This window comes from Humulus lupulus, chromosome 2 (genome assembly GCF_963169125.1).
Source record: "Humulus lupulus chromosome 2, drHumLupu1.1, whole genome shotgun sequence".
Taxonomy (NCBI): Eukaryota; Viridiplantae; Streptophyta; class Magnoliopsida; order Rosales; family Cannabaceae; genus Humulus; species Humulus lupulus.
In genome coordinates, this window is record NC_084794.1 from 290,528,470 (window position 1) to 290,551,551 (window position 23,082).

General features: G+C 35.4%; 1 protein-coding gene across 3 annotated transcripts; it reads left to right on the forward strand.

The window, feature by feature from the left end:
* Nucleotides 1-1,345: 1,345 nt before the first annotated feature.
* LOC133819749 (uncharacterized) lies at nt 1,346-4,114 on the forward strand. Of its 3 annotated transcripts, none has more exons than XM_062253077.1 (4): nt 1,346-1,399; nt 1,773-2,525; nt 2,626-3,278; nt 3,360-4,114. In XM_062253077.1, exons 1-4 carry the CDS (start codon nt 1,357-1,359, stop codon nt 3,822-3,824), a joined length of 1,914 nt encoding a protein of 637 aa, XP_062109061.1. In that variant the 5' UTR covers nt 1,346-1,356; the 3' UTR covers nt 3,825-4,114. The 3 variants fall into 3 exon arrangements, with proteins under 3 accessions (XP_062109061.1, XP_062109062.1, XP_062109060.1); XM_062253078.1 differs by lacking the exon at nt 1,346-1,399 and having other exon boundaries at nt 1,409-2,525; nt 2,626-2,787; nt 2,911-3,278; XM_062253076.1 differs by lacking the exon at nt 1,346-1,399 and having other exon boundaries at nt 1,409-2,525.
* The last annotated feature ends 18,968 nt before the right edge of the window (nt 4,115-23,082 follow it).

Below are 23,082 nucleotides of genomic sequence, written 5' to 3' on the forward strand. Positions count from 1 at the left end.
AGGAGTCAAGCGACTAGGTCAGGTCCAATCAGACTGACTAATTAGTCTTGCTTGACTGGATTGCTCAGAAATAGAGTAGCCTTCGTTTCAATTAGAGAGTAAAGAAAGTTCAGTGATTATTTGATGCCTTTTCTCAACCTCTGATGGTCTTATTTATTGTCCTCCTCCTCGTTCCGTCCTCCTCCGTCTTTCTCCTTCGCTTGACTCGCTCCAAGTGGTTTTATTCCGAGATTCTTGGCGAACGTGATGGGAGCCTTGACTGTTTCAAGGTCCCTGGCTGACTGAGTGTATCCGAATTCGGGTCCGGGTATGGTTTTGGGTAATTGGATGGTACTTTGTATATGCGAGCCTATTTTACATGGGCTTTGGGCCTTCTTGGCTAGTTAGATAGCTTATTGGGCTGACTGACTGCTTGTTGGACTATTATTTTTCAAGTATACGAATTTTGTCCACTACAGTTTGTCCCTCACTCTTTGGTATAGAATTCATTCTTTTATCAAAGAGTAAAAAAGAAATTAATTCCATCAGAATTTATCCATTTTCCCAATAGTTACAGAATATGCATCCGGCCGAGTGATGGGCACCTACGCATCCGGCTGTCCGAGTGACCTGTGGATGCGCGCGGCCTGGTTGGCCGATCGGCTGTTTGGGCCGACTGGCTGCTTACTTTGCGGCCGAGTGATGCGCACCTACGCATCCGGCCGAGTAATGAGCACATATGCATCCGGCTGTCCGAGTGGATTGCGGATGCGCGCGGGCCTGGTTGGCCGACCGGCTGCTTGGGCCGACTGGATGCTTGGGCCGAACGGCCTTCTGGCCTAGTGGTCCACGGGGTGGCCCTGAGGCATGGCCGAGTGGGTCACATGTTGGCCGACTGAATGGGCTGCACGAGCCGAGTGTTCCTCCGGGAAGGCCGAGTGTTTCGTTGGCATGGCTGATTGCTCCCCCGAGTGCTTTACCGGGGTGGTCGAGTGCTCTGTCGGCATGGCCGCGTGCTCCTCCGGGTGGGCCGAGTGCTTCGCCTGGGTGGCCGAGTGACTCGTGTGTTTGGGCCGAGTGGTCTGCCGAGGAGGTAGTGTGTCCGGGGGAGATGGCCGAGTGGGCCTAGTGCGCTCAATGTGAATTTTCATTTGTCTCTGAGACTTTAAGTGTCCTTAGGAAGTTAAATCCTTTTTGGTAGGGCCACCTGATGGTTGACACTTGGCACTAATCGGGTGGATTTGTGTGCCTATATAAGGGTGGTTTGTTTTTACTATTGCATTCATTTGAGGATGGCTTGGAGAGGAGGTGCAAGGTGTGGAGTAAAAGAGCTTCTCAAGATTTCTCTCATTTGTTTTCCTTTCAATGTCCTTATGCATGTTCTTTGTGTTCTTCGTGTTCTTCATGTTCTTCGTGCTAGGTTAGTTTATTCAACTGTTATTTTTGTTTGATCCTGTAGATTTTCTGTTTGCGTTTGATCTGATTGCAATGGTGGCATATGAATTTCTGTTGTTTAGGCGTATGTCTAATTCATGTGTTTCTGTTCCTTGAGCTGAGTGGTATGTCTGACTGATTAGTAGAGACTTATAGGCTGACTGCTGTTTAACTGAATACTTTGTAATCTAATTTGATATAGTAGTCTGTTTTGCCTCGTTTAATCATATGTTTTTTATGTTTGGTCCGTCTGACTGATTGATTGATGAGTCGTCCAGCGCTTCTTGATTGTGTATCGAGCTAAATATTCTTCATGTCTTTTTTGTGTTCCTTAAGGCTTAGCTGTTGTTTTGCTCTAGGTGATCAGCTCATTATGTCTACAAGTAGGTGTGATAGTCACGCTGATTCAGTCTGTCGACTGTCTTGTTCGTTTAGTGAAGAAGATTTTAGTTCTCTCTTTCAAAGTTCTGCTGAGATGGTTGATTGCAACCGAATTACAGTAGTAGAATTGGGGGGTCGTCCTTTAGGTGATGTTACTGGAAGGGGAATAGATTCTAACGAACCTATTGATGGTGGTATGCCGGGTTCTGGTAGTATGCTTAGTTCTAATCCTAGGTCTTCCATAAGTTTAGGTGAGTTGACCTATCTTCGTCGTCATTATGAGATCCCTGATACCATCAGTCTGCATGCTCCTGCTAAGGCGGAGCGGCCTGACTGGCACTTACCTGGTTGGGTGTGTCTGTATGAACTTCCCTTCAAAGAAGGGCTTCGGTTTCCCATCCCCCGATTAGTCGTTGAGTTGTGTGAGTACCACGAGATTTCGCCCGGACAACTAATGCCAAATTCATGGCGGATTTTGATGTCTCTCGAAGTCCTTTGTGAAAGGCACAAGATAACACTTGGGGTGGCTGACTTGTTGAGAGCTTACTACTTGAAGGCACACCTTAATGACAAAGGTAGGTACCAGTTAACAACTAGGGGGAAGGACCCTCCTTTAATTATTAGTTTGAAGAGTGGAGATAAGAGGTGGAAGGACCGTTACTTCTTCGTCCCTTTCGTCTCGTTGGGGTTACCTGCTGATAGTAGGATACCTTGTTCATGGTCTCCTGCATGTGAGTCTTTTATGCTTGCCTACTAATCCGTTTCCTTGCATATACATGTTGTTGTTGTTTTTATTTTATTTTGTGTGCTGATACTTCTATCATTTTGCAGGTAGGCTTCGAGTTGAGTACCTTTGGGATTCGAGGGAGTCTTCTGGTCGACTTAAGAGTATTCTTGCTATTCCTGAGGCGGAGCGTGAGTGGAGTGATTTGCTGTCTGAATCGAGTCTTCGTCAGAGTTCTTTGTGGCGCTCTGTTGAAAAACTCCCTGAAGGTATTCCTCTTCTACAGAGTCCTGATAATCCTCGTGTTGTGTTTATCAAGAGAAGTTTAGAAGTCTTGGGATATACTCCCAATTTTTTGACTGAATTGACGACAAGTGAGCGGTTGTTTGCAGACGTAGCTATGTCCCGACCCTTTACACTTCCTCTAACCGGTTCTAATGCCTTGGAACGTTTGCGTCAAGCAAAGAAATCGTCCGTTGGGAGCTCAGAAGCTGATAGAGAGGTTGTTGTGCCTCCGGCTGATCCCCCTGTTTTGACGCGGAGTCAGACGAAAAAAAAGAAGAAGGCCGTGCGGGATGATTCTTCCGACCCATTTAGCGACACCGTTGCCCTTTCGTTCCCTTCCAATGCTGCGGCCTATAGTGAGATTGGGCCTCACTTAGGAGAGATTGATAAGTTGTTGTGGCCCGAAGATGATCACAGAATGGAGCAGGTTGGTACGGATGGGTCAATTGATACCACTGTTTCTCATTTGTTCCAGGTACGAATATTTCATTTAGTTTTGTTTGTGCCGACTAGCTGATTTCTCTTGTTGTCTTACATTTTCTTTTTTATGTGTCAGGGTTTGCAAGGGGTCATTTGGCTGAAGAAGAAAATCAAGTCCTTAATGGCAACTCTAAAGGAAGTAAGGAGTCAGAGAAATGATCTTCGGGGTGAAGTTAGTCGGCTGAAAGATTCCAAGAAGGAGTCTGATCAACTCATAGCTGATTTGAAGGCTCAACTAGAATCCAAGGAAGCTGATGTCGAGAAGCTGAGAGTGACTCTTGGTCAAGTTGATGATTTGAAAGCCGAGGTTGCTTCGTTGGAGAATCGGATGTTGGCCATTGGGCTGGAGGCTGAGATCCAATGCCGTGGCGTAATGGCTAGTGAGTTTCGGGATGGTAAGGCTGATAGCTGGGATGTTCCCAAATACATTGCTGATCTTGAGGAATTGGAGAAGATGAGGGCTGAAGAGATAACCCGGGCCGAAGAGTTAGCCACTTCTTTTGGCATCATGACTACTAATGATCTGGTTGTGGATGACTGATTCCTCTTCTACTCGTGTTCATTGTCGTGGGATAACAGAGTTTGTCGGGCCTTTTCTAGTTGTAGTATGAACTTTTTCTTATGTAGTATTGTATCCTGATCTAACTGACCTAGTTTTGTTGTATTATGGCTTGTTGTAGCTTTTGTTAGTGTTGTTTAAGTTATTGTTCTGGTAGCTTTTGTAGTCCTTGTATCGGATGCTGATTGGCTGAATGACTTATGGAGTATTAGTGTCTTATTCCCCCAATCTAAGTATAAAGTGACTTAGTCAATTTATATTTAGATTTGTTATTGAACTGTTCGTAGTATATATATAAAGAAAAAATGGTTGTGATAGGGGGCTGCGCTCCGTGGAGCTGCCTACATACCCTTTGCAGGGATCAAGCCCAAATGTAGTTCTGACACTTCCTGCATTATAAGTGTCAGTATGTTGCTCGAATGAAGATCTTGTGAGAATACTGATGAAAGAAAATGAAAGTAGACTGGGTTAAGTTAAGAGTGATACAGTCTCAAGTGGATAGCATTCCAGCTGTTGTTGATATCGCGTCCCTCCTTTGTTTGTAGCTTGTATGCTCCATGTCCGACTACCTTTGTGATGAGGTAGGGACCTTCCCATGTCGGGGAGAGCTTACCTGCTCCAGCTTCCTTAGTGTTCTGGAAGACTCTTCGTAGAACCCAATCTCCTACTTTGAATGTCCGAGTGCGGATGTTCTTGTTGTAATGTCTGGCTATGCTCTGTTGATAGGCTGAGACTCTTAAGAGTGCTTTGTCCCTTCTTTCGTCGATGGTGTCGAGTTCATGGCACATGTTTTCCCAATTTTCTTCGTCTGTAGTTAGCTCATATCTGGCTGTCGGAACTTCGCTCTCAGTTGGGATGACTGCCTCCATCCCGTAAGCTAATGAGAATGGTGTCTCCCCTGTCGCAGTCCTGGTTGTGGTTCGATAGGACCACAGGACTCCTGGCAACTCGTCAGCCTATCTTCCCTTAGCTTTTTCGAGGCGCTTCTTGATGTTGTTCATGATGGTCTTGTTGGATGACTCTGCCTGTCCATTTGCTTGGGGATACCTTGGTGTCGAGAAGCTGAGCTTGATGTTCCAGAACTTGCAGAAGTCTTGGAAGTCGAAACTGATGAATTGAGAACCATTGTCTGTCACAATTTCTTTTGGTACTCCGTACCTACAGATCACATTCTTCCAAATGAAACCCTTTACTTCTTTGTCTCGGACTTGGTGGAATGAGTCTGCTTCGATCCACTTGCTGAAGTAGTCGGTCACTGCAAGCATGTACATTTTCTGTCCTGGTGCGGTTGGAAGCTTGCCTACTATATCCATCCCCCATTTCATGAATGGCCAAGGGGACGTGATTGAGATGAGACGCTCCGGAGGTTGGTGGGATATCTGAGCGAACCGTTGGCATTTGTCGCATCGTCTGGCATAGTCAGAGGCATCAGCTCGCATGGTTGGCCAGTAGTAGCCTTGTGTTAGGGCACGGTGCGCCAAGCTTCGTCCTCCAGAGTGGTTGCCGCACTCTCCTTCATGCAACTCAGCCAGTACGTATTTGGCCTCTGCAGGGTTAATGCATTTCAAATATGGACCAGAAAATGAACGTTTATATAGTTTATCTTGTATAATAGTGAAGCGGGCTGACTGAGCCTTGACCCGACGTGCTTCGTTCTTATCTTCGGGAAGTATGTCATGTTCTAAGTACTCGACTATTGAAGTCATCCATGTTCGGTTGTTGGAGATGTCATTAACTTGCTCTTCTTCATCTTTCCAGACAGCTGGCCATTGGAGATATACTACAGGTATTGTCTTGGGGTCGGTTGTCTGGATGGAGGATCCAAGGTTTGCTAATGCATCTGCATGGCTGTTCTCCCCTCTTGGTACTTGGTTGATAGTGAACTCGTCGAAGACTGACTGCAACTCTTTAGTCTTGTTGAGGTAGGCAGTCATCTTGTTATCCCGGGCCTGGTAGCTACCTTGCATTTGGTTGACTACCAATTGAGAATCACTGAAGACCACGATCTTTTTTATTCCCATGTCTTTGGCTAGTCCGAGTCCTGCTATCATTGCTTCGTATTCAGCTTCATTGTTGGTAGCTTTGAACCCGCATCGGACTGCTTGTTCGATTATGTCACCTTGGGGTGAAGTCAGGACGAGTCCGAGTCCACTTCCTCTGGTGTTACTTGAGCCGTCTACTTGCAACTTCCAGATTCCGACTGATTGTCCCTTGGTCAGACAACAAAGTTCTTTTTCTGCCTGCACATGCATGTTAGGTGTAAAATCTGCAATGAAATCAGCTAATACCTGAGATTTGAGGGAAGTTCGTGGCTTGTATGTTACTTCGTACTCGCTGAGCTCTACCGCCCACTTGGTAAGTCTGCCTGACAATTCTGGTTTATGGAGGATTGTTTTGAGTGGGAAGGTGGTCAAGACCGTTATTGGATGGCACTGGAAGTATGGGCGTAGCTTCCTTGCTGCGTGGATGAGTGCTAGTGCAAGCTTCTCCAGCTGGCTATATCGGGTTTCTGCATTAAGCAAAGCTTTGCTTACATAGTAGACTGGAGACTGCTTGCCTTCCTCTTCCCGGACTAGGACTGCGCTAACTGCCGTCTCGGATACTGCTAGATAGATGAATAATGTCTCATTGTCTTTTGGCTTTGAGAGGAGAGGCGGGCTGGTCAGGTACTGTTTTAGCTGGCCCAGTGCCTCTTCGCATTCAGCTGTCCACTCGAAGGTTTTTGATTTCCTTAGCGTGTTGAAGAAGTGGTGACATCGTTCTGAAGACTTTGAGATGAATCGGCTGAGTGCTGCAATGCGTCCAGTTAGTTTCTGTACGTCTTATATGCACGTTGGGGAAAGAATCCTTTGGATTGACTCTATCTGTGCTGGGTTTGCCTCGATTCCCCTTTGGGTTACAAGGTACCCAAGGAACTTTCCTGCAGTCACACCAAAAGAACATTTAGTTGGATTCAGTTTCATATTATATTTCCTGAGAATGTCAAAAGATTGTTTTAAATGGTTGATATGGTCCTCTGCAATGAGGGATTTGACGAGCATGTCGTCAATGTAGACTTCCATCGTCTTCCCCAGTAATCCGGCAAACATCTTGTTGACTAGTCTCTGATATGTTGCTCCTGCGTTCTTCAATCCGAATGGCATGACCTTGTAGCAGAATATGCCTAAGTTGGTCATGAAGGCTGTCTTTTCCTGGTCGTCTGGATGCATCAGGATCTGGTTGTATCCTGAGTATGCGTCCATGAAGCTTAGGAGTTCATGACCGGATGTGGCGTCTACTAGCATGTCTATGTGCGGTAATGGGAACGAGTCTTTTGGACACGCCTTGTTGAGGTCTGTGAAGTCAATGCAAACTCGCCATTTGCCATTCTTTTTTTTCACAATGACTACGTTAGCCAACCAGTCGGGATAATGCACCTCCCTCACGAACCCATTATCAATAAGCTTTTGAACTTCTTCGTTAATGGCTTTGTTCCTTTCAGGGGCAAATTTTCTTCTTTTTTGCTTCCTTGGTGGGTAGTCTGGATCAACCTGCAATTTATGGACAATTATTTTGGGGTCAATTCCAGTCATGTCCGCATGGGACCAAGCAAAACAATCATAATGGGCAGATAAAAAGTCAATGAGCTTAGTTCTGATGTCAGGATCCAATCGTGATCCGATTTGGACTTTGTGATCTGGAAAGTCCGGATGTATCTGGACTTCGTCCAACTCCTCCATGTCTGGTTGGTTCAACTGGGAGTCAGTCAGTCTGTCTTCCTGTAATTGCTATAACTGAGCGGGTTTGGGTTTCATGGTAGTCTGGTAACACGCTCTCGAATCTTTCTGTTGGCCTTTAATTTCTTTTACTCCCCACTTAGTTGGGAACCTTAAAACTTGGTGGTATGTTGAAGGGACTGCCTCCATTTCATGTATCCATGGTCGTCCCAGTATCACGTTGTAAGCAGACGGAGAGTCTACTACCAGGAATCTTGTGCATAGATTGACTCCTTCGGCATAGACAGGTAGCTCGATCTCTCCTAGTGTGTTCTTTTGTTCTCCACTGAAACCGATGAGGATTGTAGTCTTCTTTATAATCTTTGATTCATCTATCCCCATTTCCCTGAGAGCACTTAAAAATAAAATGTTAGCTGAACTACCATTATCAATAAGTATACGTTTAGTAAGAAAATTAGCAATGTAAAGTGCAATGACAAGAGCATCATGATGTGGGTTGAGGAGTCTGGTTGACTCTGTTGTTGAGAAACTGATGGTTTGAGCTGGTAGGTTGATGGTATTCTTCTCTGTCTCGTCGGACTCTCCTTTGACCCAGTTGGTCTGCCTGGCATGTCTTTTGGCTGCTGAATGGGTGACTCCGCTTACCTCAGAGCCACCAGTTATTACGTTCACCGTCCGTTCATGAGTAGGTGGTTTCGGCGGGGTTACTTCTCTTCGGACGACTGACCTGTCTGCCTCCTGCTGGAATGTTCTTTTGCCTTTGTCTGTAAGTAAGTCAGTCAGGTGACCACGCTTTAACAGGTTGGATACTTCGAGTTTTAAGGCAATGCACTCATCCGTTCGGTGACCGTGGTCATTGTGGAATTCACACCATTTTGCTTTGTCTCGCTGGTCAGACGGAGTCCTCATCCTTTCCGGCCATTTCACTTTGTCTCCGAGTCCTTTCAGTACGCCAACGACTTCAGCTGGTGAAATTGAAAGATTGTATTCTGGTATCTTTGGTCCATCTCGCAGACGTGTCTCGGACGACCGGTTGTACTCCCTCCTTCTGTTCTCTGATCTGTTGGGATACGGGTATGGCTCGGATCGTCTATCACTCTGCCGTCTGCCTGCCCTCGAGTCTCTTCGAGTGTCTTTCCTCGGAGAAGAGTGATAATAGTTAACTTCATCCTCCTCCCACTTGATCTGTGCCCAGGCTTTGGCGAGAACATCTTCCATCGTCTTGCAAGGATACTTGGTAAGTTCTTTGTATAGGTCTGAGTCGTACCGGAGTCCCTTGCGGAAGGCTGAGATGGCTGTGTCCTGATTACAATGGGTTATAGAAACCTTTTCTTTGTTGAAGCGGCCTACGTACTCTCGTAAAGGCTCACCCCGTCGTTGAACTATGATGTAGAGGTCTTCTGCAGACTTTTCAAGTTTCCTGCTACTAGCAAACTGCTCAACAAAAGTGTCAGTCAATTGTGCAAAAGTAGAAATAGAATTATTAGGTAAATTAGTATACCACTGGAGGGCTGGTCCAATCAGACTAGAACCAAACCCCTTACACATGCATGCTTCCCTCATATCACGTGGGATGGCAACGGTGAACATCCTCTGCCTATACTGTGCGATGTGATCATCCGGGTCAGACGTCCCGTCAAACATCTTCATATTTGGGAAGTTGAACTTCTTTGGCATTTCCACTAGTGCAATGTCGTCTACGAATGGAGAGTCCGCATAACAGCTTGCTGCACTCTTCTTAATCGGAGCCGGCATCCCAGGAATCCGTTGAATGAGCGCCTCCATCTCAGCTAACTTTCGAGCCAACTCAGGATCTTGGATTGGAAATGAGCTTGTGGTTGCTCGGCGGATTGGCTCGCTCAAGACTGGGTGATTAAATCCGATTGCCTGTTGCTCAGGTATATTCTGACCAGCTCCAATGATGATCTGGCTGGCTCCAATGGTAGGCTGACTAGCACTTGGAACCTGCTGCTGTCCGGGTCCAGTGACTGGCTGACTGGCTCCTGGAATCTGTTGCTGTCCGGGTCCAGTGGCTGGCTGACTGGCTCCTGGAATCTGTTGCTGTACAGCTGCACCGGCTGGCTGACTGGCTCCTGGAATCTGTTGCTGTCCAGCTGCACCGGCTGGCTGGCTGATTCCCGGAATCTGCTGTGATCCGGGCGCAGATGAATGTCCATGTTCAGTCATGGTTACCTGTTCGCCTGTATTGACAACATAATTTTGAATGTTAGACATGGTGGGTGGAGTTTGATAATTCCTTACCGAGGGTGATGGAACTGTCTGATTCGGTCCATCACTGTTAGAGATAGGAGTGAGGTCTCCCAGAGGTTGCATAAGGCTGACTGGGCCTCGGAAGCGGGATGGCTGAGCCTCGGTGGCTTGAGAGGACATGGCCTCCATTCGTACGAGCAGGTCAGCATTTTCAGTTTCGAGCCTCCTCATTTTCTCGCGTTCTTCATTCATCTGGGCAGTAAGAGCAGCGAGTTGAGCAGACAGATCGGGTGTCTCAGTCACGTCTGACATGGCTCTCAAGTGAACTTTTTGATCTCTTTGTTGATCGTTTGATTGCTAGGGCCCCACGGTGGGCGCCAAATTGTAGAGGTGATTTCCTACAATTGATTAGATGGGCACCAGCAACCTGTCAATAACAAAAAGAAGAGAGACGAGAGTTCAATTGGGAGCACCGGTGGGGTGTCAGCCAAAGGGACTCCGACGCTCAAGTCAGTCGGGTTGTAACGAGAGCTAATAGAAAGTAATAAAATTAAGATATAAATAGTCGAAATGATGATGGATGAAGGAGTCGTAAAATGGTCAGAGTGACGGTGGCGATGACGGAGGAGTCAAGCGACTAGGTCAGGTCCAATCAGACTGACTAATTAGTCTTGCTTGACTGGATTGCTCAGAAATAGAGTAGCCTTCGTTTCAATTAGAGAGTAAAGAAAGTTCAGTGATTATTTGATGCCTTTTCTCAACCTCTGATGGTCTTATTTATTGTCCTCCTCCTCGTTCCGTCCTCCTCCGTCTTTCTCCTTCGCTTGACTCGCTCCAAGTGGTTTTATTCCGAGATTCTTGGCGAACGTGATGGGAGCCTTGACTGTTTCAAGGTCCCTGGCTGACTGAGTGTATCCGAATTCGGGTCCGGGTATGGTTTTGGGTAATTGGATGGTACTTTGTATATGCGAGCCTATTTTACATGGGCTTTGGGCCTTCTTGGCTAGTTAGATAGCTTATTGGGCTGACTGACTGCTTGTTGGACTATTATTTTTCAAGTATACGAATTTTGTCCACTACAAGACTACGCTCTAAACGTGAGAATATTAGTCACTGTTTACTTTGGCGTCAATTCAAATTATTAGTATCTGGTAACTATGCACCATGAAACTGATAACTGGTTACTTTGACATCTTTTTCAAAATATTAGTAACTAGTAACTATGCACTCTCATATTGAGAAAAGTGTAAATAATTACTGTGACACATTTTCTAGATTAAATGCAAAAAAAAAATTAGATTTAAAAATTAACTACCTACTAGTTACCTGGTAACTAAGAAAATTGGTAATTGGTTATTTTGACGTCTTCTCTTAATATTGTTTGTTTGGATATGGAAAGTATGAGATTTTCTCCTTATATATTATACAAAATTTTCCATATTTTGTAATTTTTTTCTACGGTTACATTATTTTATTAGTGAAAAAATTATTTTTTTCTATATATGTAAAATAATATAAAAAAAATCCCACAAATATGAAGGAAAAAAAGCCAATTAACTATCACACTATATATTTCTTCATCACCGTATTTAATTTCAATTACTTTGTTTACACATGATTTTAAGGTTTCGTTGATTAAATTTACTTGATAAACATGATATCTGTAACTATATTAGATTATAATTGAGAGTAAATTACAGAAGGAAGCAAAATAACGTTACAATAAAATAAAATAAATGACTAAAAAAGGAATATTGAAAATATTTAGGGCAGTTTTTCATGTAAGGTTGTTTTATGATTAAGAAATTAATTGGTTTATGGTTTTCATGAAATTAATGAGTTTGATTTTAATTGTAATAAGGTAATAAAATGATGATACGGTTAAAAATAATCAAAATAAATGCATAGTTGAGTTATCTAATTTATTTAATAATAGTCACTACATCTCTTCTATATAAAAAAATATGTAGACAACGATTTTTTTTTTTATTTTAACCGTTTTTTATTTTTTTCTATTAATTTTAATAAAATATTCTTATATTTAACGGTAAATTATAAAATATCTTAAAATTAAATAAATAATTAATTAAATAAATTAAAATATGATATTTTAATAAATTTTACAATGATAATTATTTTAAAATAATAAAATCATACATTTTATAACTTAAATAAAATTTAATTAAACTTAAATTGAATATTAAACATGTAATATATAATTTTTTTTTGTCACTACTAAATTCAAAAACTAAAACAAACATAAAATTAAACAAAAATAAATAAATTAATTGATTAAACTATGATATTTTAAAAATATTTCATGATAATTTAAAAAAAATAAAAACTTACTTATAATATTTTATCTTATAAATTTGTGATAGTTTGTTTTTTATCAAGTGATTAAAACTTTTTTTTATTCATCAAATTCACTAAAGGATATTGCGAGAAACATTGAAAACTAAAAATAATTGATGCATGTATATTACTGTATACATTATGACTTTTTCTATTCTTATTTTATTTCTATTATTAATTTCCCATGTATTTATATATCTATGTCAACAACAATCTTTAGATGTCATATATGTAGAGATTATTGATAAAAATATTTATATATACTATAGAACTATAATTCATTATATTATATCTCTTCTATATAATAAGTGTGTAGATAATAAAAATGCTTGGTTTTAACGGTTTTTTATTTTTTTAATGTTAACTTTAACAAAATATTATTATATTTAACGGTAGTTTGTAAACCCTTAAACTTAAATAAAATAGGATATTTTTGAGATATTTTACAATGATAATTATTTAAAAATAATAAATAATTAAACAAATTAAAATATGATATTTTTGAGATATTTTACTATGATAATTATGTTAAAATAATGAGTAATTAAACAAATTAAAATATGATATTTTTGAGATATTTTACAATGATAATTATTTAAAAAATAATAAAATCATACATTTTAAAACTTAAATAAAATTTAATTAAAATTAAACTCATTAGAATAATATCATATCAAACATGTAATATAATCTGTGAATTAGCAATAGTTTTTTTTTTAAAAAACTAGCAAGAAACTTAAATTTAAAATTTACGTATAATATTTAATATTACAATAAATATATAATCTCTTGTTGTTACTCTCAAATTCAAAAACTAGAACAAACATAAACTTAAATAAAAATAAATAAATTATTTAATTAAATTAGGATATGTATTTGAAATTCATTAATATAAATTTAATAAAAATAATTAATAAATTCTATAAATAAAACTAAGTAAACGTGTATATTACACGTTGTTTATATCTAGTATATATTAAAAAAAATAAACCAATTTTTATTAAAATTATAAAAAATATTTAAAATTTTAAAATTAAGTAGTATGTTAAAATTTATGTAAAATGAATAATATGGACTTTTCCGATGCAAAAATTCAATAAATACACTTTTTTCACGTGATTCTATCAATTACAGGAATCCATCTTTAATAATAAAAAGGGTTACATTCAATAGTTTCTACAGTGAAAACACAGGCCCTCGAGTATGAAAAAAAAGTACTTAAAAAAAATCGTAATTTATCTTTCAATTTGAGAAATTATATAATAATATATCGAGAAAAAAAATGAATTAATCTAAGGCATTAATATATCTACATTATTAATAATAAAAATTATATATTTTTTCTTTCTTTCAAAAACTACAAAAATTTTATATTGCGACAACTTCTATCTGTCATGACAACTATATTATGTTACATTACGACAAATATATGAACTATTCTTGACACAACAAAACAGTTTTGTCGCAGTTGCAAAATTAATTTTTCAAATGTGTCTTTTTTTTTTTAGTTATATTCTATAAATATAAAAAAATAATAGAAAATGACCTATTTTTATTGGTGATTTTTGCATTTTGGCATATTTTTAATAATTTTATGCAAAATAACTTGCTAAATTTTTTGATCAAAATATTCAACTGATTATTTGAATTTTTTTACCACTTTTGTCTAAATTATAAGAAAATATTTTGTAAAAAATTATTAAACAAGAATAAAGTACAAAATAACTTTAAAAAATAAATCATTTTGACAAAGTACCACATTTATATATTTTAAATGACTAGAAATTTTAAATTTCAATAAACAATAACAAATATCATGATGATAATTGTGATGATATTATTCTTATTGTCTTCAAAAAAGTAATTCATGATACAAAATTATGTATCGTACATAAAATAATGAAAAGAAAAATAAAAGAAAATACCCAATACTTAATAAAATCATTTTATTTAAGTCGGACACATAAATAAATAAATAAATATATATAGTTAATTATTACATTCATTCAGTCTCCCAAACACCCTTTTTAACCCAAGTGGAATTATCCCAACTAAGAAAGAAGCCATTTGGTTTGATCCACCAAAAAACTTTTTTGTGACCATTATCTCTTTTGGGTTCAAATGCATGAACTGAAGCTATAAATCTCAGTCCCCAAAATGCTTCCAAGTAATGAGTAATCTTTTTCTCGACAACAAAATCATAGTCTTCTCCCCATTTCAGTGTAGCTTCGAGCCTTGAAAGGCTTTGTGCAGTGTTACTTACCTGAATCTTGAACTCTCTAGGGTTTGTGTTGTTTTCAGGCAAAGGATCTGTGATGATATAAACAGTAGCTATAGGATCATCATTATCCTTGGCTATTATTCGAGCACCAAATGTTGAGGTTGTTTTCAGAGCTATTGATGATAAAACAAAGAAGAAGATTATATTTCTAGAGAAAGACATTTTTTTTTCCTTTCCTTCTAATAATTGTTGTGTCAATGTGAGTATATATATATATAGTTATATATGATGAGATTAATTGGTTGTTAATAAATGACGATTCACCATGTATATCGAGATAGACTTTTCTAACAATACAAAACACAGCAAAAAGAATGAACTTAATTATATTTGGAAGGAAATATATAGAATTAAATATATTCAATATGTCTTGATTTAAGATTATTTGGTAATAATTGTATGTTTTCTTAAGAAGATTTTATTCAGTGATATATATGGTTATGAATGGGGGCACGTTATTTATTGTCCAGGTTCATTGTGTAATTAAGAAAATAGTTTATATTTTTTGGACCTGTGTTTTGTCCAATTACCTGTTTAGACATTGTGTTTTGATAAATGATTTTTTGGATCCTGTATTTTGTAAAATGATTCAAATAGAATCCTAAATTCGATTTTTGTCAAAGTTTTTTTAGCTAAAATTATAAATAATTCACTAAACTTACAATTTAAAACAAAAATAAAATCATTTTGCCTAATAATTATGTTATTACATTCAATTATTTCTTCATCAAAATTGAGTTTAAGGGTCTATTTAAATAATTTTATAAAACAGAGTCCAAAAAAGAATTTATCAAAATATAGAGTCAAAACAGGTAATAAGACAAAACACAGAGTCCAAAAATATATAAACCCTAAGAAAATAATAAAATAAAAGTGGATTTTTTTCTCGTAGGAATATGTGTAACGAGGTCATATCTTTACATTTTTTACCGTTTAGTCCTAATTAGTATTTAAATTCTGATTATAATTAGCTATTAGCCTAATACATCAATTAGTTCTTATCTTTAATTTAGTTAAATTTTCTGTTTAAATATTTTGGTATGTACAGAGCTATATATAATAGCCAAATAAAAGCAGAGACATAAACTAGAGATTTGCCACAAATTAAGCAACAATTTTGATTTCCTTTTTTTCTTTTCTTTTCAAACAATATTGAAAATATATATGATAAAGAACCGATCCAATACCCGTAGATTATGCCTACAATTAATTAGAACAATATTTAATAATATGTTGTACAAATAGTCAACCTTGATATTATAACAAACAAAATTCTTATTTTGAAGATATTATTAGAATTATTATATGTATTAATATAATTCACAAATATAATCGTATAATCACAACCATTATTAATGGCAGTAACTATTAATTGTTAATAACTATAATTGTATTTTTAATTCTTACTAATTGTATTTGAGTCACATGATAATATTATAATGAGTAATGACTATAGGTTGGTCCACTAAATCATAGTTCACCATCACTAATAATATGAGCCCAATAGTCTTGATATACCCCTTAAAATAAAAAAACATGATAAACATAATTGGCGGTTTTGATAAGATTTTGTTCTCCACCATAGGTTCTCTCTTGCATTTCACTCTCTAGATTTTATTTCTCTTGTAATTTCTTTGACATATTTGTATCAAAGAGATGATTGGAGATGTAATGTCAAACTTTAGAGATATGTTCATTATTGCAATTGATACCCTAAATAAAATATGACATTGGAATTTAATATAAGCATTGAAATTATTGTTTTTGAGTCTGATTTGTGATTTCCTAATGCTTGTTTATAAATCTGACAAATATAACTTGTAATTATGCCAAAATGAAGTATATATAAGTCTCAATCATTCTCTTATTATTAGTAAATTGCAATTTTAAAAGTAGGAAAAAAAAAGTACAAAAATATAAACGGAATGATGAATTTTATTTAAAGAAAACCATATTTTTTCAGTATTTTAATTAAAAATTTATTTATAGAAATTAATTAATAATTATAATAAATATTTATTTATTGAATATTCCCGAATCTTACTTAATGATCTTTTTAAAAAAATAATATATTTTAAATAAATTCTATTGGTGGCAAATTAATTTATGGTGGCCACGTGTCATCCATATAGAGACACTCACAAGCAAAGGGCTCAAGAGTATCCCCATTAGTACTCCTCTAATTATATTAATATCAAAAGTCCATGGATGAGTATTATTTAAGCATATATAAGATGATAAAATGATATATATATATATTTTATTATTAATTTATATATAGAGTGATGGTGATCGATTTCCCGTTCAGACGTGAGTTTGGAAATATAAATTTGATCGACCAGCACATTAATTATATATATTTTATGCATATAAGATTCTATTTTATACGTAAATGGACCAATTATCAAAGAAATTTCGAGGAAACTTTGAAATATCGTGATATATATATATTATATAAAGTATGATATTTATATATAGCAACGTGAAATGCACGTTTGTTTAGTTTTAAAATTGTAAATGTTATCTATAATTTTAATAAAATCTGGTTTACTATTTTTTAAAAATATATATAATAAAATGATTTATAATTCTATATTATATATAAATATTTATATCAATAATATCTATATATAAGATATTTAAACACAATGTTGACATAAATATATATTTACATGACTATATGATATATGTTGACTGTGTTTTTAGTCAACGACGTGAGAATACGTCAAAAACGATAAACCTTCAAGAGAATTTAAACGACACAGACAGTTTAATCAAGAAACGTAAATAACACACAAGATTTTATAGTGGTTTAGCCCCGTTCAGTCGGTAATAGTCTAATCCACTTAGAGATTTTATTACTTTATCTACACTCAAGATCAGATGAACCAGTGTCAACTGAGTTTCTTTAGTGTAAATTTTTAGGAATACAAAAAATGGTTCTCTCTCAAGGAAAACGCACTTTCTCTCTCTAGAACTCAGACTAAATCTCAAATTGCCAAAAGTTCCTTTCTGATCCCATTAACCCTCTATTTATAGGCTTGTGATCCTAAACTGATATCCCCCTAGAATCGGGATATTCTATTACTCACATTATATTTAAATTACACAAAATATTCAAAATACAACAGATTCCTCAATTTGAGTGAGGAATGAGAGATTCCCGCGATGCTCAGACCGATTCTTGCTGAAACCGTTTCTGGGAATTTGACGTAGTCTGATCCATTTGTTTGATGAATATCTTCTTCTGATCGGACATATGCATGCTGGACACATGCATATGGACCATACCCCTTACTCTCCTCGAACCAAGGTCCGAGCCACATTCTCCTTGGCTCTCCTCGGATCAAGGTCCGAACACATGCATTGGCTCTCCTCGGACCATGGTCCGAACACATGCATTGGCTCTCCTCGGACCAAGGTCCGATCCACACCTCAAGGGACTTCTCCTCAGATCATGGTCCGACCGGACTTCTTGTGCACTTCCCCTAGGCTCTCCTCGGACCAAGGTCCAATCCACACCTCAAGGGACTTCTCCTCAGATCATGGTCCGACCGGACTTCTTGTGCACTTTCCCTAGGCTCTCCTCGGACTAAGGTCCGAGCCACACCTCATGGGGCTTCTCTTTGGATCATGGTCCGACCGGACCCCTTGGAATGCCTTCCTCGGACCAAGGTCCGAGCAAATCACTTGTGCTCCTCCTCGGACTAAGGTCCGAGTCCATCACTTGGACTCCTCGGACTAAGGTCCGAGCACACTACTTGGACTCCTCGGAATAAGGTCCGACCGGATCTCTTAGCCCAAGTATTCTCCTTGGGTGTATTTGGCTTGGTTATAGCATCTCTTAAGCAATCCAAAACTCTTCACTGATGTATTGGGCTACTGCTAAGCCAGATCACCCAACTAATCCATGCCACTTGTCAATTTTATTGCCACATCATCATTTTCAAATTTTGGGATAACAATATATATATAAAATATAATAATATTTAAAAAGAAATTAATAATAGAAATACATTAGAATAGAAAAAGTCATAGTGTAGACAGTAGTATATATGCATCAACTATTTTTAGTTTCTAATGTATCTCACAATGTCCTTTGGTGAATTTGATGAAGAAAAAGAGCTTCAATCACTTGACAAAAAATAAACTATCACACAAATTTATAAGATAAAAAATGATGTATGCCTTTATTATTTTTAAATAAATATGATTTAATTATTTAAATTATCATAAAATATCTTAAAAATATCATTTTCAATTAATTAATTAATTAATTTATTATTGTTTAAGTTTATATTTGTTCTAGTTTTTTAATTTGACAATGAAAATAAAAGATTATATATTATATGTTTAATATAATATTAAATTTTATTTAAGTTATAAAATATATGATTTTATTATGTTTAAATAATTATTATTGTAAAATATCTAAAAAAATATCCTATTTTAATTTGTTTAATTATTTATTTCAATAATTTTATTTAAGTTTAAGTCATGTTTACAATTTATCATTAAATATTAAATATAAGAATATCATGTTAAATATAAGAATATTTCGTTAAAATTAACTGAAAAAAATGAAAAAGCTTCCGTTATCTACACACTTGTTATATAGAAGAAATATGATGTACTCTTCTTATTATTTTCAAAAGTTGTTTCAAAGGCACTACTTTGTGGCCCTAATGTTTAAAGAAAATATATATTATATATGAGTTTTGATGATTTGTACGTATCTTTTCTTTTCTTTTTTAAATGATATATATGAGTGTACTCTTTAAGTTAAACAATATGAATTATTTAATACTTAATGAGTAGAAGATAACATAACATCTTGATTGAAATAAAGTACATAAGATATTAATTAATTTCATGGTTAATAAAAAGATGGAGAACATAATAACAAAGTAGAGATATCAAAAATTAATTACAAAAATATTTGAAAAATGGTAGGCATGCAATCCGTGACAAATTAATGGATATGGATCGATCAAAGCAGAGACACATTATGGTACGTAGGAGAAGTGGGATCCTACCGCATTATATTTATTATTTTTAATTAATCGATACACATTTTTTGTTTTTATTTCTCCAAATATGTGGTTGTATATATATTATATAATATATCATGATGACACATATGCCTATTTAGTTTTATTATTTTGAGTTGATATATAATAAGATTCTTTTTCTTATGGTAGATGTAAACCATTTTGAGATATTTATAGATGTATATGATATTTTGGCTTGTTTTGAAAGATCTTCGATGGTGCCTTTATGAGGAGATTCAGGTTTCCTATTTGTAGAAATGTGGTCCTCATTGTTGGGATATCTTATACTTCTTTTTTTTAGAAATTCAAGGGATATCACATGTCGGTGTCATATTATTATTGGTGTAATTTAATATTGGGTCTCACACATTTGAATTTAATAAGTATTATGATGTATCCCTAATCAACTATAGAGTGTCACCTCGTGTGGTGTTGGACACCTTAAGGTGCCAAATAACAACACTTTTTTTTTTTTTTTACTTTGTCATGTTGGTACTTGTGATTTTGTTCTTTACGAGGATCATTCATTAGTAAAAATTAATTAGTCTTTTTAATAATTTTGCATGTATTATTTATTATTGGGTAGATAAGATGATCATTTTTTTTTTTAGTTTTTTTTGACAAATGACCAAATACTCATTGATAAAAATAATAAAATAAAGTACTTAGGTCATAATATAAAGTGATACTCTTCCACCCTCTTTAATTTATTATTTTCATGATAGTTATGAAAGGTTAAAAGCTACTTTTTTTTGTTGCAATAACAACTAGAATCAATATTGATTGAAAAACAATGCATCGTTTCATATAGTAATTGAAATAATACATATTTGTACATATAAAACGCTTTACAACAAATTAGAACCACTTCAACACAAACAAACCATTCATAATTATTCGATATTATTCTGGTAATTAAGTTTTTACGAAGAATAACATATACATATAATTTGTTTCACTACTCAGACTCCCAAAGAGCCTTTTTGACCCAAGTCGAATTATCCCAACTGAGAAAGAATCCATTGGGTTTGACCAACCAGAAAACAGAGTCACGACCAACATCTCTCTTGGGCTGAAACGCATGCCATGAACCCATGAATCTTCCCCATATGGCTTCGCCATAATACAAGGCTCTTTGTTCAGCCACAAATTTGTAGCTTTCTCCCCATTTCAGTGTCGTTTCGAGGCTGTAAAACCTTTGTTTGGTATTACTTACCCGAATCCTCAACTCCTGATCTGCGTATGAGTTGTTTTTGGGCATGTTAGCGTCGGTGATGATGTGAACGGTGGTGCCTAAACGACGGTCGTTGGGTTGTGAAGCAGCATATGTCAATGTCGTTTTGAGATAAGTTGTTGAAAGCACAACAAGGAAGAAGATAGTGGAGAAGAAGCTCCTAGAGAAAGTAGACATTTTTATGGTGATGAAATGAAATTATGTGGAGGGTGTGTGTTAATATATATCTATATATATATACATATATTATATGTATATAATCATGACTTGTATTACTATGGGTATATTCAATGTTTAGTGGGTACGAATATTAATAAATTAAAAGTTATATGTTTTAATTAATTAATAACGTATGTTATTGGTGGATTACTTTATGTATAATTTAATTTATGTTGGTCTCAGTAACCAATTTTTTTTTCGGTTTTTTTTTCCTTTTGGAGACTAAAACGAAGAATAGCGCATTAACAACTTCATATCGTCTCTATTTTGTCATAAAATTTTGAGTGTTTAATACTTTTGGCCTTTTGCTTTTTCCATGCATTATGATGTGATTTGACAAGGATATTTTACAAAAATAAAGATTCAATTGAGATATTTGATAATATTATTAAAATAATGTTAAAATTAAATTGTATAGTCCTTTTCAAATGGAAAACCAAACCCACAAGTAGGTAGAGAAAGCAAGAAAACAAAATTAAAGTAGGATGGATATAACTATAATAATTATTCAAAATAAAAAAAAATATAAATATAGTGAGTATGTGTTTAATATATGAGTAAAACACATACTCACCATTGAAATTGTATTTTTAAAATAAAAAATAAAATTTTATCTTTAAAATCAAAACATTTTAATGCCGTAAAAATAATAAAAAATATTCATAAAAACTAATTGAGGAACGAAGTTCACTTGATGTTGAAATTATTAGTCCATCCTAATTTTTTTCCTAAATATTTAAAAGAAATTAGTATATTAAATATATGCATAGGATAATTTTTTTTAAAAAGTTAAGTTATAATCAACTATTGTTTAACGCAAGTTTTACTAATTAAGTGGTGTTCATCAACAAATAAATATATTATACCTCTAAATTATACAAGTGAAGCCGAAGGGATATAGTAGAAGGCATCTTATTTCCAAAATTAACTAGAAAAACTATTTTCTTGTGTGAGTTATTACACACAGTGATGTGTTACTGCTTTTTAAAACAGTGAGTCACAGTTTTAATAAATGTGATTGCTATGCCAAACTGTCACATCACTGTGTGTAATGTTTGAGTGTATATTTTTTGTGCACATATCATTACTCCTTCTTAAATATGTGTACATAATAAATAAAAATTGTACTGAATTTACTTTGAGGATAACATTTAGCTCATGTTTGGTAGAGAGGAGAGAAAAAATATAAGGGAAAGAAAAGTAAAAGGAAATAAAGTAAATGTCTCGTACACCTTTGTTATAAGAAGAGAAAGGAAAACAGAAAAAACTAATTTATTCATGGGAATATACTCATTTGGTACCCTGTGTTTTTCCAAAGTATCATTTTGGTACCTTCTGTTTTCAATAATGCTCATATGATACCTTGTATTTTAAAATCGTACATATTTGGTACCCTAAACTCATATTTAATAGATAAAATTTTGTCAATTTAATCAAACTGCTGTCAATTATGTAAGTTACAAATTTAAATTTAATTACATAATTACATATAACTGATGACAGATTGATCATATTAACAAAATTTTATCTATCAAATCTGAATTTAGGGTACCAAATATGTACGATTTTAAAATACAGGGTACCATATGAGCATTATTGAAAACAGAGGGTACCAAAATGACACTTTGCAAAAACACAGGGTACCAAATAAGTATATTCCCTTTATTCATTTAGTTATTATTTTAATTGAAATTCAGAAAGAAAAAAAAACATATTTTGACACTTTTATCTTTATATTACTTAATTTTTGAAGGCTAATTTGGTCATATTATCATCAACTACAAAAGTAGCACGTATTTTCCTCACATTTCTTTCCAATTTGGAGAGAAAATATTTGGTATGGACCCCACCCATTTTTTTTCTTTTCCACTCTATATTCTCTTTTACCAAACTACTCTATTTTTTTTACTTCTCCCCACTTTTCCCTCAAAATCTTCCATCCTCCAACTTTTCTTCCTTAACAAACAAAGGGTTAAAGGGAAGAAAAAAATAAGAGAACACGTATGAAGTGTTTTCAATATTTAAGTTTATGAAATTATATTTTAAAAATTTATTGTTATTATAATTATAGGGAGCGACTACAACGCAACCCTTTTTTTGCAACACCGGTGCATCCTTTTTCTATTTCTGCACCTGAATAGTTATAATCCCAAATTTTTTTATATGATGGTGT

Coding starts and splice junctions, on each gene's coding strand:
- LOC133819749 (XM_062253076.1), top strand. CDS start 1,727: ATGTCTTTTTTGTGTTCCTTAAGGCTTAGCTGTTGTTTTGCTCTAGGT. Junction 2,526..2,625: donor TTGTTCATGGTCTCCTGCAT/GTGAGTCTTTTA, acceptor ATCATTTTGCAG/GTAGGCTTCGAGTTGAGTAC. Junction 3,279..3,359: donor CTGTTTCTCATTTGTTCCAG/GTACGAATATTT, acceptor TTTATGTGTCAG/GGTTTGCAAGGGGTCATTTG.